Here is an 18,498-nt window from a genome sequence, read left to right as displayed (position 1 = left end):
TGTGCAGCTGAGGAGCTCGAAGGGGGCTGCAGCCTCCAGGGCAGGAGGGCAGGACCCAGACCTTCCCACCCTTCCCGGGCTCGGAACAGGCCAGGGACCCGCTCGCTCTGGTGGAAGCCTTGGCCTCGCACACCCACCCCGCCGCGGCCGACTGAGATCCCGAGGTTAGCACGTCCTCAGGTCCAAATACAGCGGTTTCTCAGCAGAACGCCTTCAGCTGCAAAATTCACCTGTAAGAAAGCAAACCGAGCCAGAGCTTCGCTACCTTCGGGACATTACGCTCAGCCCGTTCTTCCGTCGGGTGTTCAACCCCAGGGAACAAGCTGCAGAGCAGCCCTGATCGCACACAGCGAGAAATAAATCACCTGAGCTGGATGCCCCAGGAACCCAGCGTGGTTTTCCTTCTTTTTTCAAGAAATCAATAAAAAGCTAACCTGTGAAACCTACCCAGCTGCTACAGGACGGATGCTTTGCACGTACAAAGCGACGGCGGGAGCACCTCGGAACTCATTCAGCCGCGGGCAGCGCTGGATGCAGGTTCTCAGTCCCACCTTTCCCGGGACAGGCAGCATTTGTGGATTCCCAGTAAGCTACAAGATGCTTCCTTATGAACCTGCCTCATTCAAAATCCCCACGTTTTATCCACACTGCTGAAATAAACTCTATGTTCACCTTCATGAGTTAGCAGCCAGCTCGCTGCAAACAGGGCAAGTGTCTCGAAGGGCAGGGAAGGCACAGCCCACCTAAGCCTGCCCTGCCGTCAGCCCAAGCCTTACCAGAGCAGGACAATTTCCCTTACAGCTTCGGTAAGGTCAAGTCCAGAGGCACGGCGCCCTTGCACGTTTTCCCTATTAGCTCTCCTGCTCTCCAGAGGAGGCCTGAGGCACAGCCCAGATGTATCGCTATAAATGTATTTTTTAAAAAATGAGAGTTAGGGGAAAAAGCTGTGGTTGGTGAGAAAGAGGGAGGGACAAGAAGGGAAAGCGACGCCGTGCCCGCTGCTGCTGCCAGCGCGGATGTGCTGCGGTGGGTACCGGACGAGGTCGGCACCTGCCCTCTCCTGGGAAACAGCCCCGGGAGGACAGGCCACCCAGCAAAAGCTTGGTTTATTGGTATCGCACCAAGATTAAACCCTTACCCCTCAAAGAGCCCTCCCCAGCCCTTCCTTCTGTACCGCAGCGAAACCTGGGCAGGGCAAGGAAAGCCGGCCCTTTCCCAAGGCAGCCCGTGCGGCGCTCCTGTGGAAGTGAGATTTGAGATTAACAGAACCCTGCTTAAGATGTAGGAATCTCTCCCTCCACCCTGTCCCGTGATGCGTTAGACACCAATTCATTTTGCCTTTAACTCCAAGGTGCTGATCAGCCTAGAAAGTGAAGGCATTATTTATTATATGTATTAAAAATTAGACCTCTCCCATGTTAGAGGACAGGTTTAAAAATCTGCAGGTCCCTTCCAGCTTAGAAAACCTATTTTTAACAATCTGAATCTCGCAACATCCTGACGTGGCTCTAACGCTCATTAGAGCAGCTCCTCTGGCCAGAGATGGATCATAACGCAGTGATTCAGTTCCTGTGTTCTTTGGAGAGCCCTCAAGGAAAATTGCAGTGATTCATTCTCGTATTAAAGACCTGAAGAACATACAGCTAAAATCTGAGTTTCTGATACGTGCTGGAGATGCCGGGCCTCTGCTCCTGACTGCCCCTGCAAGTGCTCCCACCCCCTCTCCAGTTAGGATTTGCCATTTTCCTGGGACACAGAAACCGCAGGTACTGCAGAGAGGAGGTGACTCCGCAGCCCACCCTGCACATACCTGCCCTGCCTGCTGCAAAAACCAGGGGCAGCCCACAGGAGGGCTCTGGGGCTGGGGGCTGCACCGCTGCCCTTCCTCATCGCAGCAGGCATCTGCTTCCCAAAGCACTTGGGCACACCTGAAGACTCATGTCCTCGGGACACTAGACTGGGGCGCAGCAACTGCAGCGGTTTTGTGACTTGCACGTACAGGAGAAGATGACATCTGTAATCATTCTGTGATAAAATGTAAGTGTCCAGTCACAGAAATAAATTCGTATAGTAACATACAGTAATGCATTTAGTGTTCCACACGTGGCGTGCACTTCGCTTGTGCTTCAAGGCTCATTTCCAAAGCATTTTCAGCTGTGGCTCAACAAGATATTCTTGACAGGCCACCTCTGTCCACTCTCTGCTACCTCCATCCAGAGATCAAGGTTGAAAATTAAACCCTGGGACACTTGCAGAGTGACAGCCATCCACCGCAGCTGAATACACGTGAAGTTTAGGAAGAAGGCACCGCCACCATGACTTTATAGAAGCTGGTTCTATCTTTGGATAAAGTGAAGTTTTATAACTTTTGTAAACACTTAGTGACCTACCTGGCAATTCAGGAAGGTGAAAGTTTCTTGAATCTGTGGCATTTTAAAAGTCTGTATTAGTCTACTGTTACCTAGTATAGATGGATGCCAACTACAAAACCACAACCAAAAAAGACCCACAAAGCTTTAAGCTCTTTTTTTTTTAAAAAAAATAACTTACTAGGAGGTTGCCTACATGGCAACTGTTTAATTAATTATTCTGTCATATTTACAGCATCCAATTTTTCTTTGTGATTCATTCATTAAGGCTGGCAGTACACTGTGCCATTTTCTTTAATAAGGCTAGGTAAACTTCAATTTGCTGTATATAATATGCACTGAAAACACCCACAACTACTGCTGCACTCGCTCCGACTTCTCTAGCCAACCGAAGGTGGAGTGTGAGTACATGCTTTTGCCAAAAGAACAATCTTCAGAAAAAAAACCCCAAATAACCCCAACCCCAAAAGTCAACCTCCTCCTGCCTGCTTCATTCATGGATGTCACAATACAGGTCTGACGTTTTAACTGTTCCCAGAATGATGGATGGTGACACCTCTGAATGAATAACACGGCGGGAGGCAGTCAATCAGAGGAGGAAAGTCTTGGGGCTGCACTGAAATATCCTGAGAAGCAGCAGGCATAGGGAAGGAAGTATGCAAAGAAACAGATGTGGCATTTTAACAAGGTTTTAGGAATCATCACATAAAAACACTGCTTGCGCATCAATGATGCTTGAGTGCTCGTGACAGCCACCTCCATGATGGGGTTGGCGTCGAGTTCCCAAAATGGAAGTTATTAATCCCATCGGAAGGTGATGATGGGAAATTTCACCTTCCAGCAGTAGTATGCTAAACGCTAGCTATTTAATGGCACTTGTTTTTTTAAAAAAAGAACAAAATTGTTCCCTCAGTGTCCATTTTTTTGAGGCGGGCATTGACTTTCTGTGCTCAGCAATAGCTGCGCCTTGTTTCAGGCATACTGCTCACCAGCCTGCTTCGATGGCGGTATGTCCCCTGGGTGAACCTCAGCCCTGTAACACCGAGAATCAGGATGATCACAAGAAGAGAAAAAAATGCTTTTCCTTCTATGCTACCGTCTGATTCATTTTGTAAAAACCCAGTCCAGCAGCATCTGTTCACAGAGCAGGCAGAAGGGAGTCCACAAGTGACGATCCCCGAATCACAAGCAGGAAGAAAAAGAGCTGTGTGTTCCAGCCTCTACGGTCAAAGGCCTCGTGGTGGTCAGGGTGCTGCCTCTCCACGGGTGGATGTTACTTAAAAGTGGCATTAAATGCCCTGCCAATGATAAGTCTGCGCACTTCACTGGTGCCTGCCCCGATTTCATAGAGCTTGGCGTCACGCAGGAAACGCCCCATCGGATAGTCATTGATGTAACCGTTCCCACCTGCAATCAAAAAGAAGTCAAAAGTCCTTTCTTCTCTCCGATGTCAGGGGCTGAGGGTGGGACAGGAGAGAGCACTGCTCCTGCACTGTGTGTGGCTCTCCCCAGCAATCAAAGCAGCAAACACTGGCAGTGACTCACCCAGACACTGAATCCCATCCAGAGCCACCTGGGTAGCACACTCGGCCGAATACAGGATCACTCCAGCGCAGTCCTAAAGGAGAGTCACAACGACGACAGTGAGGAGAGGTGTCCCCTGCCCGTCTTCAGTCCCCGTCTTGCTCCGACCTTTCCATCACTCCTAGACATCTGCTAACAAGCCTGAAGTACTTGATCAAAGGCACAGGAGTCATTCCCCCACAAGCAAGAAGCTGCAGAGTGTTTCTGTCCCTACAGAACGCTTGTGCAAGGTCTGTAAAGGCCACATGAAGACAGAAGAGGAAAAAAAAAAGAAGAAAAAAAAACCCACGCCCCAGAAGAGCTGGTCTCTCACAAATGCACACCATACCCACAGGAGACCAATGTGACTTGATTTGGGACGCAGAGCTCTGCGCTCCAACCCTGAAACACCGGGTCCCCTGGTGTGGTGACAGTGCCGGCTGTGGAGATGGCAGCACCTCGGCGTGACTGCTACAGCCAGGACACTGTGTTTGGGCTTCCAATAAACACCTACTGATGCTGCTACACCTGATGCCTTGTAGAACAAGGGCTTTCTTTTTCTTTGAGGGGGGGTGGAAGCACTTAGGGCTCTGAGCGAGTCATTTTAACCCCAATACAGGACCTCCATCCTGCTCACGATCTGGGATCAAAGGGAAAGGAACTCCCCCGGCAGACAGGGTCCAGGTGGAAGCGAGCTCACCTTTGCATTGAAGTGGCCCTGGTCACAGGCCTTTGCCACGTTGTAGACGTACTGCCGACAGGCCATCAGCCGAGTGTACATGTCAGCCATTTTGCCCTGCATGAGCTGCGTGCCGCAGAAGGCAAGAGGGATGTTAACATGAGCGAGGGGAACGTTATTTTCTGCATGAGCGCTGGGGATCACCCATTCCCCAAGCTATCCCAGAGAGACTAGACAAATGGGAAGACATGGATTCAGCAGACGTACACGAGGGAGCTGGAGGTTCTGCCAGTTCACAGACTCCCAGATGCCAGCCGCAGTCCCCCACCCACCAACAGAGGCCTCAGGTAAAGAGGCTCAGAGATCTTTTCACCTTCTCACCACATCATTACATCACGCAGCCCCAGCACAAACTCCAGGCAACTTTCTCCATGCAAAGCCCTCCCAGGACAGCGCTCTTCGTCTTCTCGTTTTTAAAGAGAAAGGCAAGACCACAAAAATTTCTAATTCCTTTTCTGCCTCACCTGGAAGTGGCCAATTTTCTGTCCGAATGCTTCTCTTACGTGCAGATATGGAATTGCGTGGTCAAGAACGGCTTGCATAAGCCTGAGAAAAGCAGAGATATGCAGGAAAAGGAAAACAACAGAAATATTAATCAAGAATTAAACCTTGGAAGTGCAATCTAAGGCAAAAAGTTTCTCATCGCTAAAACGATACACTGCTGTCTTCCTTATAGCTCTACTCAAACAATGCTAAGAATAAAATCCAAAGGTCCCATTTTTCTCCCTGGTGCTCTACATGCTGCTCATTTGGGACATCTTGTGGTAAGGCCTTACTTTCTTAATTCAGAGGGCTGAGACAAAGGGTTGAAGAGCTTTCCTACAACTGTAGCCAGGACATTTTGTGCTGCCTTGCATCTCCAGAGACCACCAACTCAAGGAGTGCTAACCAATACCATAAAAAAAAAGCATAGGCGGGAACAAGAAGGGTGAAAAATCCTCCTTCGGCTTGGTGGAAGATGGTCTTTCCACATGAGGATTAGTACAGAGAGACCACTTGGGAGGCCAAAAGGACTGTAGGGTAAAAATAATTACTGCGGAGCTTAAGGACTGAATAAATGAAGAACAAACCCTTTACCCAGTCCAGTGGTCCTTCTGCGTGACAGTCTGGACGGTGGTTTAGATTTTAAGGAATCAGTAATGCAAATGAGCTAGTTATTCCCAGAGTAATACACACTGTAGGATACACACACTAGCAATCGGGGATCGAGGCAGATTTACCATCTCTGGCAATGTTCAAGACTAATATTTTCAAAAGCATGCTCTGGAGGGTTTGTGGCCTGTGCTACACTGGAAGGCAGAGATTTGCAAACTTTCTTTCTGGCATTGCTTCTTCTATGCCTTGCCCCTCAGAGGGTGTTCCACATAGATGCCTTCCAATGCCCGAGAGCTGCATGAGTGGAGAGGTGGAGAGGTGAGGAGAGCTAAAGGAAAAGGTGGAGCACAGGCAGAGCAAGCCGTGGCTGCCTGGGAGCGCCGAGCTGGCCCCGCAGCAGGAGTCCATTAGAGCACCGAGCACCTACGACAGAGCTAAAGAGCACCCAGCAGCTACGGGATCTCCCCACTCCTGCTTCCTTCCCACAACCCTGACCCAGCCGCCTCCTCCCAGCCTTTCCTCTTCTCGCAGGAGCTGCCCCAGTATCTCAGTTCTCCATCCAAGACGCATTCTACTGAGAGCTGCACCCCCAGCTGGAGACCCACTGGGCGAGGTGATCGCAAAGGATCCTTCTGGCCTTACAATCTATAAAAGATGACGAATCCTTACCCCAGTGGCCCACCAGACAGCACAAGTCTCTCCAGATCCAATCCACTCATCAGAACGTAGACTCCTTTGCTCAGCGTCCCCAAGACATTTTCAGCTGCAATCGGCAAAGCAAAGTGATTTACTTATGTGCAAAACTAAGATAAGCGGTTGTCTGATGGCCTCTGTTCCCTGGGGAGAGGATCCAAACTTTCAGTCTCCGTCACCTTTCTTTTGGCTTGAGACACAAGCATTCAGGATGAGCTAGGCAGGCACTGAGTTTTGATACATACACTCCCTGCCACTGAAATGTCTTTTCAATCCAACCAAAGCCAAAAAGGAAAAGGCAGTAAAGGGTTATAAAGTGCATCTACAATCACTGCTATTCTCTTGCCTATTTTCTAAAAAGCAAAGCGCTCTCCAGAGATCTTCCAGCTCAGCATTTGTACCAACAAGAGCAGGAGACTTAACAGCCTGGGAGCACAAACTGGGAACCCCCTTCACCATCCCATTAGTTTGTATCTAACCCAAACTGACAGCATTGCCACCTGATGTCTGCTGAGGGAGTATTTGCAATGAATGCAAACCCTGGTCCGATATGCTTGGGTCACCGCTCCGAGCATTCCCAATACAGGAACCAAAGCTTACAGAGGCAAGCAGTCAAAGCTCACCACTGCTCACACGTCGGAGCGATATACAGTAGTCTTCTGAGATTGGAGAAGACAAACAGTCATTATCCCCCCTTCTGTGAGGGGGGATGAACAGAACATTGCAGTTGTTATAAATAAACGTTTTGAAAATACAAGTATTATTTCTGTGAAAATGGAACCGGAAAATAGCCACATTAGATAACGGGCTGAGAAAAAACCTCAAGAAACCGTTTCACTTTGGGACAATCTAAAGCAAGTGCTGATGCTAACAAGTATAAAAAGAGAAGCGGGAACAAAAGGCTCATCTCAGCAAGGCTGTACTCTTACAATCAGGAGAGGACTTAAAGCCTAACAACTGTGCTTTGTAGTTGGACAGAGATTATCCACTGATCACGCCATATAGGAGAACCAACACACACTTCAGGCTTTGATCACAAGAGATCTGAGAGGTGTGATATGCAAAGTGAAAATGAGACAGGACTTGGACACATGCAGATAGTCTCCTGAGATAAATAATCTGTTTTTCAGTGGCAGAAGCTCACGGACTGCATTGTCTCTGGCTTACTGGAAAGCATGTATGGAGAGTGCAGCCTCTGCAGGGCCATCATCATGATACTGCAGCTAGAAAGTGGAAGAAGAAGAATGAAGCTTGGCTTTCAGAGAAAAAGCTCAAAAGCCCCACAGGCAAGAAAGAAAAATACTAATAGCAAATATTACTTTGAGAAACAGAACACAAATGCCAGCATCAGTAATAAAGTGACAAAGCTGTTCATGAGTAATGGCATCTCAGACCTAAAAAAGGACCGAACAGCCTGAACGCTTTCCTCTACGTCCAGGGAAAGGGGATGGATAGGTATGTGGCCAGCTGAAGGACATGCGTGCTGACTGCACAAGGGAGGCAGACCTGCTGGCTGCGCATCACAGCAAAAAAGAAAAAAAAAAAATGTTGGGGCTCTGAACCAGCTTTTACCAATGCAACATGATCGAATGAATCCAGGGACAACGCCTCCTATGAGAAAAACACCAGCCACTCAGTGCAGCATGGCTGACAGTGAAACCCACGTTTTTTAAAGTGGATGGAATTGCAGCGCTAGAGGACATCTTGATCTGAGAGAAAGATCCTGCAGACATATGAAATGGCATCAGGCTGGTTCAGCTTCCAAGGCGGAAGATCAGAAGCGGCATTAAAGGCCAGAGTGCAAAGTGTGTTAACTTTCAATGCTGCAATGATGTGCTTCTCTGAGTTATCAGAAAATGGAAATCCTGTTACCATGAGAACATGCTGTTCTGTACGGATGATTACCCAGGAGATGATCTGAAGACTGGGGCTCTGGCCTTTCTGATTTCAGAGTGGAGGGATCCAATAAAGTTAGAAATGTCAGATTTCAGCCGAAACTCTTCCACTTACTGCAAAGCAGCTTTTGGCGGTGTATGGGGAGCGGGAGAGTTACTTGTTCTGCAGTTATGCAGTTAGGATTTTCATGAATTCAGATAAAGCATCTCCTCCCCTTGCTATATAGAGGCTGTAATTTTTCTACCAACAAAAATAGCCACTGGAGTAACAAAAATGGCCATTACAGCGGCCCCTGCTGTACTACCTAATGGGGGAAAGGATGTCCATTTTCAGGCCCCGACCCCAAAAGAACTCAGAAGTGTTAGAGGCAACCCAAAAGTCTGTTGAATAGTCTCCAGTGGTTTTGGAGAAGAAAACCTTCAAGGCAAATCAACTCTCCTGTATACACGATGGGGAGCTCTAACGGAAACAAGTTTCTTCGGAAGTCTCGCCTGGGCTTTGAAGTAGCAGCGGTTAAGAGTAAGGTCCGTGAGGGTGAAATAGGAGTGACCTAACAAGGGATGCGCTCCTTGACTGCAATCCAGCAGATTGTACTTTTCCAGTTTCACCAGCGCTCTTGCCAGGCTGCCGGAGAGCAGATAACCATCTGCAAAGTCCTCTAGGTCACAGTCTGAACATGCATGTAATTACTGATCCAGTTTATCTGATCAAGAAGACAGGAAACCACCACATGCATACTGCCATGATTTGAACCCAACTCACCAGGGATCTTGCAGTCTTCAAAGATCAATTCACAGGTATTAGACCCTCTCATTCCCAGCTTATCGAGCTTCTGGGCTGTGCTGAAACCTGGCATTCCCTGCAAAGTCAAGACAGTAAAAACACACTTCAAACCTCAATTCTGACAGATTAAATAAAATCACTAGAGGTCTGCGAAACTTCCCTGACCAGGTGAACACGCGTAGGGTACCAGAAGGGAATCGGAGTGAACTGCCTGCTCTGGGAACAAGAACCGGTATAAGTGGAAGTGCAAGGAAGCAAATGAGCAGAGAAACATGCACACGTCGGGGGGCACATATGAACTGAGTGCATCCATTTTCTAATGCGCATAAATATGAAATAAATAAAATACTTGGACAGCTGTCAACACAGACTCTCGTAGAGTAAGTGCTGCAAGCTTTGCTGGTAACTGAACTATTCTAATCACTAAGTCAGGTTAAGTCCATCAGAAGGTTTACTGATCTCTGAGATTTTATATTTCCAGTAGCATTTATTTTATTACAGCTTCCTGTCTTCCTTGTGGTGACACAGATGTGTATAGCATAGCCTCAAATAATTAAAAGGGAAGAAAAAACCCAAGAGATTCCTGTTTTCAAAGGGCTCCCCGTGGAACAGCCCATCTCTGCTCCCTTCGGCCTGCTCTGCTTTGCATGCAGGTTTGGGGCATTTCAGGGTTTCAAAGGAGCAGTGCATGAAAACAGGGGGAAGAAATGAATAGAGCTATTTTAGTGTCTTGGCTTAAAAAAATCCACATGAAGTTAGATAACGGGATAGCAGGACATATTTACGACGTCTCTGACAATTTTTGGCAACAAGCAAGCCCTTTTATATTAGAATCTTGCCTGTTCTCTCTACATTTCTAGCCCTAAAGACTGGTTACATGCTTGGATACCAAAATCCAGGACTGCCCAGCTGACAGCGCAGTATGCCATGTCACTGGGGCAGAGGACTAGTCTCTCGGGTTTATAAAATTCAGGCAGAAAGTAGTTTGTCCTTGAGCAAGGCGCTGACAGTTACAGAAAAACTAGCTGGCTTCTAAATGAGCCAGTTAGAGTGAAGGAGTTAGCTTTAAAAACCACACTACAATAAGCTCGCGAAACCTACCCTCTCCACAATGAACGCAGTTATACCTCGGGAGGGTGGAACAGCATTAACATCAGTTTTAGCATAAACGATGAGAACGTCTGCATCCGGCCCATTGGTGATCCAAAATTTGTTCCCATTCAAAACAAAGTAGTCTCCTAGAAGCAAAGAGCTGCAATCTGTTAGCTCACGATAGACAACAGAGCAACACCTGTATCTTCACTCCATTTACTTCCAAACAGGCTTCCAAGGACGCTCTATAAGACTCCCACAAACAGCATGCATGAATCCTTCCCAAGCTCAAGAAAACTCATTTCCTTAATTACTGGAGTCCAAAGAGGAGTTTAACAAATGCCTGACAAACTCAGGCACCGACCACTGGTTCCATCATACCACCAACCTCCACCACCACAATCAAAAGTTCATTTTTAGACCGCCAACCATCCACCTTGTGTCTTCACTACCTGGCTTTATCACATACGGAATCTCCTGGGAGGCAGCACAAGCCTGCAAACATGGCCCAGTATAAACCAAGACTAAGCACCCTCTCTCAATGGTGTTGGGGTGGTTAGTCTAAATTTACAGGAGACATTATTTACACCGCCTACCTATCCAGGCAGCACACGACAGGCTTTACCTTTCTTATCTGCTTTCAGCTTCATGGACACAACATCAGATCCAGCATTGGGCTCGCTCATTGCTAAGGCTCCAATGTGCTCCCCGCTGATTAGCTGGAAGAAAAGACAAATAGAAGAAAGGGAAGAAGAACAGTAGCATTGTTTCTGTTCCCTTTTTAGCTTGCCTTCCTTTTTTTTTTCCCCCAGAGTAGCTGTTCTATGCAAGAACTGCAAACAAGAGCCGTTGTTCCTGGTGGAGTCCTAGCGGGGAGCTCCCTTCTGCTGCTGTGCTGAGGGAACAGAACCAAGTCACAGCGGGATGAGACGATGACTCGACTCCTGCCTGAGCTAGGTGAGCACAGCCCTGCTTATAAAACACCATCTCCAGGAAGGTGCCAAAAGAACCACGCAGGCAGCCATATGCCTTTCACAAGCTCCTTGTTCTGTGCTTTATGACTGCCCATTTACATAAACAAGAGTTGTTAAACACAAAAGGCCAACGAGGGGGATGAAAAGAGATTGTAAAGTTCTATGCAATGTTCTCAGAGCCTGGTCCCCCCCCACTCGCACTGCAATACCAGATGGACACCCTCCTCCTGTGCCTGCTCATACCAGGCTCTGGCATAGCTGTCGCTTCCTCTTCACTGTGCCCTTCATCCTGCCCTTTTCTCCTTACCTTTGTTTTTTCCCCCTCCCTGGGTACTTTTATCCATCTTCTCCTTTTGATCTCTTATTTTTTTAAAAACAGACTCAACGCTTAAGGGAACACGTTCAAGCAACTCAATCCATCAGCGCATTTCTACAGAAGTCTTCGCGATATGCTCAAAACTAGTTAAGTACTCTGTCATAAGCCACGACAAATAAGAACTAAAGTGATCACCCATCTCATTGAAAGGCAGTGAATGAGGACATTAAAATACACCTGAGCAGCAATGAGGACGATTCAGGGTTACAGACTGGCAGGCTGCACAATGCTTTGAGGAAGCGACGCTGTACTTTGTATGCGGTTTAAATCAAGTTTCTTGTGCTGATAATTTCGCTGACGATTTCAATAGCTGGGATTCAATGTACTAGTTAAGTTTTTCCACGCATTTAAAAACTGAAATCTGTTTAACATGCTTTTGAGTCACAAACATCAATGCCCCAAATGATGAAGAAGTTTCACATGTAGTTAATTAGCATAGGCAACCCGAGCATTTGGGAAGTGAGAAATGGAGAATATAAAACAGGAAAGCAGCGAGTTTCACTCAGAACTCTCAAAACAATTTGGAAGTTGGAAGAATATCATCCAGTGTCACCTCAAAGCCTCCAAAGAGCTGGACTGTGCTGCCTACAGACCTGGCACAGGCTGAGGTCAGTATGGATTAATAAGCCAAAAATCAACAAACTGGGAAAGGGCAAGTTTGGCAAGTACAATATTTCCTAACAGCTGGGCGACTGAAATCAGCTAGCGCTTAAAACACTACACACTGTCAAAGACATTCATCCTCGCAATCAGCCAAAACCCAAATGCTTTCCCCTTTTCCCCCTTCTTCCAGCCACATACCTTGGGCAAGTATTTGTTTTTCTGGGCCTCGCTGCCGTTACGCACGAGCTGGTTGATACAGAGGTTTGAGTGGGCACCGTAACTAAGCCCAACAGCTGCTGACGCACGAGAAATTTCCTCCATCACCAGCACGTGGTCCAGATACCCCAAAGCAGATCCACCATATTCCACTCAAAAGAGAAGAGAAACCTCACGTTAACCACACGGAGTATATCACACACGCACAAGATCCCAGGGTCAGGCTCGGTATCGACTGAGATCCAAGACACTTAAAAGAGAGCTTCTGGTTTTGACTGACACTGTCCCTGAGCTGGGCATCTCTGGCTTTCCCCATCCTCTCTGAATTTCTGTTTTCTTATGTTAAAGGCACAGCGATATTACATCTTCAGCATCATCAATAACTCACTTGTACAGCATAGTTTTATACATATAACATGCACAAGGATACATCTAAAACATGCTATCGACACTCGTGCCAGAGTGAGTCCTTCTTGCCAACCATCCTTAAGTGCAACCTTAATATTCTCAGGAAGATTAAAATCACAAAGTGGCAACCTGTGTTAGGTGAGAGGACAAAGGAACGCAGGCAAAGTTTGTAAAGTTCACACACGTTTAGGGGTCCTTGTTATGACAAACAAGTGAGCAATCCTCAAACTGCTCGAAAAGCGGGGCACTAGGGACTTCTCTAAGCCCAGGAGACCAGAATTTTGATGGGTGGCCAATTCAGAATGAGAATGATCCATAAATGTAACTGCTGCAATTCACCAGAGGCAAGGATGTGGATTTCAAGAGACAGAACAGCACGATCATCGTAACTGGCAATCTAGGTAGGTACGCTGAGCTGAGTCTAAAACCGGTGGTAAAGATTAAAGGCACACAGTAGAACAGAGAGAGACAGAAGGCAGGGAAAAAAGAGAAGGCTGAGAAATGCATAATGGCCTTGAGCAGCTGACAGCCTACATAAATATACACATATATGCCTACACACACATCTACATACAAACACACACAGTCACATCCCAATGTAAACGCGTCGTTCTACAGGCAAGAAGCAAGCGATTGTACTGCTAAGAGAAGAACTTAAGCAGGAGGACATCAACCCTGCGAAGCAGTCAGGGAGGTAATCTGGGAGCACCTACTTGTCATCAACATGAACGCTGTAAGCAAGCAGCAACAACGGAGAGCGGAAATATGTTTGTACGCTCAGAGTGGCCAAAGAACTGAGCGCATAACCTGGGCTCGAAGAGGGCTACTGTCCCTAACTCACCAAATTGACACAATAGCCGCTGGCATTATATGCAGCTTTTCCTCCCATGTCACTCATTCTGACTCCTGTCTTTATCTGCAGGGCTCTTTATCCTCTGAATTCACCTCTCTCTACTACGAATCAGTTTAGGGTTTTACTATTGATATCCTAAAAGATGGGTTTAACAGTATCTCATATATGGCAAAATAAGGGAATTTTCGATTCGTTCCTACAGAATGGATGGCTTTGGTGCTATTGCCTCGGGAAGGGAAAGGCAACTGCCTGCTGTGAGCAGGACTGGCCCATGATTGCTTTGTACTGCAAGAGGTACAAGAAAATAATCCTGCCAGACAACTTCTCATATAATACAAACCACAATGTGATTTAGAACGATGCTGCCCTTTCAAAGTTACTCTTTATACATGACATGCCTGTATTATCGTTCCACAGTAGCGACATATTTGCATTTCTTAACTTAGCTCTTTATAAAATAAGTGGAAAATTACAAACCAACATAGCTTTCTTAGTTTTAAAAAGAAAACAAAAAGCACTCTTATTTAAAATGCTCCCTTAATAGACTTGATCCACTGGTGCCCAAACATGCCATTTAATTGAGCATACGCCCTCCTAAGTTTTCACATTATCTTCACATCCTAAGTCCCAGTCTCCACCTCCTACAACGAAACCCATGCCAATAAAGAAAGCGCACAAAACTATACAATCAAAAATAAGGCAAAAAATTCTGGGCATAGGAGGGTTTTAGAGGTAAATCTTTGAGGAAATCAAAAAGGACAGGACTCATGAGGGGACGGCTTATTTATAGTGTGGGAAACTGGTGTAAGCCTCAGGCACAACATCAAAGAAGAAAGAAGGTAAGAGTGAGAAAAAACAGGAGCAGCAGTAAATTGGGAAGAGTAAAGAGAAAGAAAGCAGAAATACAGACTCTTTCAAGCAGACTCAGTGCCACTGAAAGAAATGCAGAGGCATTATTTCAACGCATTGCTATTCAGCTTGCTTCTGCAGAAGCCTTTGCAGACGCACATCTAGAAACACAGACTTTACGATGGGGAAATAAAGGCCCCATTGCCCGCTTTTCTCCGCTAAGGGCTTCTGCTCATTACAGTGCGTTAGTGCATTCAGCACGACCATAGCAGCCTCAGTAATCTATAACATTAATCAAAACACTTTTCAACTAACCTGGACAAGGCTGAATAAGATTTACCCTGATTTTTTCTGACTGGTTGGATATGGTCAGCTCTCCATTAGTTATCACAGCTTTTCAGTGCATTGTTTCATACCCTTTAACTTCTATTAGAGATGGATGTTTCTTCTAGGATACTTTTATCTATAGCTCTAATTCTTCAAAACTTGCAGCAAACGCCTCATATTAAAGAAGCGCAAATGTTAGAGTTGCATATGTTATATCTGGAGAAACGATTCCTGCACAGTACTTTTAAATTGTAAAAGGCATTTTGTAATCGTCCAGAAGTCTAAGAACGAAAAAGGATTCCAGTTCAGTGAAGAATAAAAAAGTTGCCAAAGAGTTTCTAAAAGATGAAGATAGCAGCTCCTGGACAAAGTGGATGGCACGTCACAGATAAGGCTGTTATGAACTGGAAAGGGTGAGTTTATGTAGACTCTCTTTGGTTTGAAGAATCACCCACCACAAGGTAAAAGGCAGGAACAGACTTACCAGGAGCTGTGATCCCCAGAACTCCCAGTTCCCCAAGTTTCTTCCAAAACTCCTACAAATACAGAACGAGCAATCAGTCCAGACTCACAGTCAGGGCATCAGCATAAGAACTGTTCCCATGTAGCTGACCAGACACATCAATTTACCTTATTCTTGTGATATCTCAGATAAATACGTCAATACCTATTCCTCCTGCAGCAGCAGCTCCATCCTTTGGACTAAGAACCCACACAAACTTACGGGCATTAGTTATTCTACACATAGGATTAGTCTGTTGAATTCAGTGAAAAGTCACAACCCTAAATTTACTTATGGGAGGATGGGTCCTAAGATTTAACTCATTCCCCAGTTTATGGAGAATTTTGATGAATTAGAGCCTCCCACTAATTTCAAAAACTACAGTTCTACACTTTCGCATATTACCTCTTACTAAAGATAATTTAGGATACTATAGCTTAAATTCACGTTTGTCTTTTACCTCGCACATCCTTGCCACTGTGCTTTGGCAGCACCGTGTAGGCCTATCAGCCTGTGATTGCCGCAAGCAGCCATTAGCATAAGGTGTCCGTGACTGAAACCCTGGAAATATGTAAAGAGTTGCTATCAGCTGGCACTTTGAAACTCTTCTAATAAAATAGAAACTGGTCAGCAAAGCTAAGGAAGCCTCCTTGGGAGAGATGTTAAAAAAAAAAAAAATGTTGTAGCTGAGGCAGACAGAGGTGCTGCCCACCTTACAGGGGGCCCTAGAAAAGTTATAAAAGGTGACCGCAACAGAGAATTTGTGAACACTTTGGACTTGTGAAGCTAGAAGAGCTGAATCCACAAGGGCTGCTCAAGTACATAACCTGTAGGTTTTCTAGACACGCATGGATAGCATTACGGAGTTCTGCACAGTTGGACATGTACGCTACAAAGTTCATCTGCTAGAGGACAGCCTGTTCTCCTTGACCACCGACGCCTCCGCTTGCCTACTACCCAGACTGACTGCTCTGGCAACACCACCACTCAAGTGACAGCCACGTGGTTTGAGGCACAGAGCTGCCGGCTGACTCAAAAAATATGCATCAGCTGCATCTGGCACGCAGCATTGCAAAGTAAGAGGGAAACTGTGACGCAATGCAGTAGCAAAGGATGTCACCGATGAGGACCACACGTATGCTGGAAAGGCCATCTATTTCCTGCTGCTTCAGACTGCAGCCTCTCCTCCACTACGTGATGGACAGACAGCCGAGAGCTTGTCACACGGCCTCAGTGTCCAGTGATACCACAGTTACTGGTGAAGAGTCTCCAGAGACTTCAAAAAGTATTCTTCAATAGCTCTGGATGACATCTGGTGCGCCAGACTAAATTTATATACTTAACTTCAAAGCCGTGCATATATCCCTGAAAATGTCAACATCAGAGCTGTGGGAAATCCTAGCAGATGTTCTGAGCTTTTTAAGTCTTGTGGAGCTTATGAAGACCAACAGTTAGATCTCTCATTTTCATCAATCAAATCACCCCCTTGCACAGAATGTGTTGTTTTTATTAGGAAGGCAAGTTTCAGCTCAACAAACTACTCTACATTCCAGCTTTTTCAAACAATATCTTCACAACATCTTTGAGAGGAAGCTCAGGTGTCCAAGAAAGGGTCCTAGCTAGGAGAATACAAAGCACGGATTAGAGAAGGAGCCTAAACAGAGCCAAGCAGAAGTACCATGATGAGAGTCCAAACAAGACCATTACCAAATCATCTTATTATTTTTATTCCCCCCCCCCCCCCTCTCCATTTGGATGCTGGCTGGGTCCTGCCTCAGGTTCATGAAAGTTGTTAACAAAAGATAAAACGAGGAAATCTAAAAATTATTTTCCCTAAGGCTTTCAAGTTTGAAAAGTTAATGTATATGTTCCTGTGGTGGGATTCTTTGTCTGGACTACTGTACAGATCAAAGTAGACAGGCTTTCAACCACCATCTATTTTAAATGTACACACGAAATACTTGCCCGCATGCCTTTGAATTCATTTTCCTGGTCAATTTGTTGGGCCTTCGGAGCCAAATGCTCTTGACAGAACTTTGTCATGATCTGTCTAAGCTGGGAAAAGAGATGAGGAGAAACACATATGTTACATCTCATCAGTGTATTGTCATCTTCTTCCCTAGGATATTGGCAACATTCCCCTGCCAGGAGACTCCAGGATCCCAAACCCAGAAGCACACGACCATAAGGAAATCGGTGTTTCAGCTTACTGTCTGAGAGACCATGTGAAAGGCCTTTTAGTCTTTTACAGAGAAGACACTGATGTACTTAAGTTCCTCTTGGCGTTTAACCTTAACAGTCTTACCCCAGCATGCCTGCACCAGTGCTTCAGGGGATGTCTTTGGTTAGGAAACTTTGAAGGCTGATGATGTATTATCCCCATCCAGTAGCTGCATAAAATTTCATTTAATTATATGCAGATGCCTGTAATAAGCATGCATACCAATTAAAATGTGTTAGTGTATCAAGTTGGAAAGACATTAGCTATCCCACTATTTTCTTCAGGGGAAAATTTGGTACACTCGGGTATGCTTGTTGTTCCAAGTGTTAAAAATCTCAAAATCTTTTTCTAAATTTTAAAATCTGAATACTTACATACATGTATTCTGCAGAGGTCTATAAGCATACTAAGAAAATACATACAATATCTTTTAAAGTGTTTTTAATACAAAGATTTAAAAAAAATTTGTCTAGATATTATGGCAGAGCTTAATAATACTATTTTTCTTTTTGGTTCTTTATTCTTACAAATTAATGCTGGTGAAGGAACAGTCTTGGAGACTGAAAGCCTCTGCTGCACCACTAGAACCTGTAGAAGAGGCAGAAGCAACAGACCAAAACATGCCCAGGCTTCTCTGCCCGTCTCTCAACCCTGCAACCAAAGCAGCCTCTTTTTAACAATAAAAAAAAATACACTAGTTTCCATGGCTACCTTGGATTCCAGTACCACCAAACAAGTTTCCCCCCTGTTGGTTGATTTTTATTTATTTTTTTTAAGTTTTTAAACGTTAGATCTGTTTCTATGGTCACAAAGGTGACAGCAGGAAACTTGAGCATAAAGCATAAAAAAAAAGCTTAAAACAGTAATAAAAAAATTCTTAATCAATTAGAGACTGAGCAATAGACTCAGACAGATATCCCTCATTCTAAGGCAGTTTAT

The 18,498-nt window shown here is 45.6% G+C and overlaps 1 protein-coding gene across 1 annotated transcript; it reads right to left on the bottom strand.

Annotated features, from left to right (window-relative positions):
- Positions 1 to 3,502: 3,502 nt before the first annotated feature.
- On the bottom strand, positions 3,503 to 17,393 carry IVD (isovaleryl-CoA dehydrogenase; the record flags this gene model as incomplete). The annotated part of the gene is made up of 11 exons (XM_009704034.1): positions 3,503 to 3,776; positions 3,915 to 3,987; positions 4,633 to 4,737; positions 5,136 to 5,217; positions 6,436 to 6,529; positions 9,118 to 9,214; positions 10,240 to 10,376; positions 10,856 to 10,949; positions 12,382 to 12,551; positions 15,321 to 15,372; positions 17,304 to 17,393. Coding segments are annotated over 11 exons (1,128 nt in total), but the record flags the coding sequence as incomplete, so codon positions are not given.
- Positions 17,394 to 18,498: the final 1,105 nt, after the last annotated feature.

This window comes from Cariama cristata, unplaced genomic scaffold (assembly GCF_000690535.1).
Source record: "Cariama cristata isolate BGI_N322 unplaced genomic scaffold, ASM69053v1 scaffold23957, whole genome shotgun sequence".
NCBI lineage: Eukaryota > Metazoa > Chordata > Aves > Cariamiformes > Cariamidae > Cariama > Cariama cristata.
Note: the sequence above shows the minus strand (reverse complement) of the source record. Positions and strands in the feature narration are given on the sequence as shown.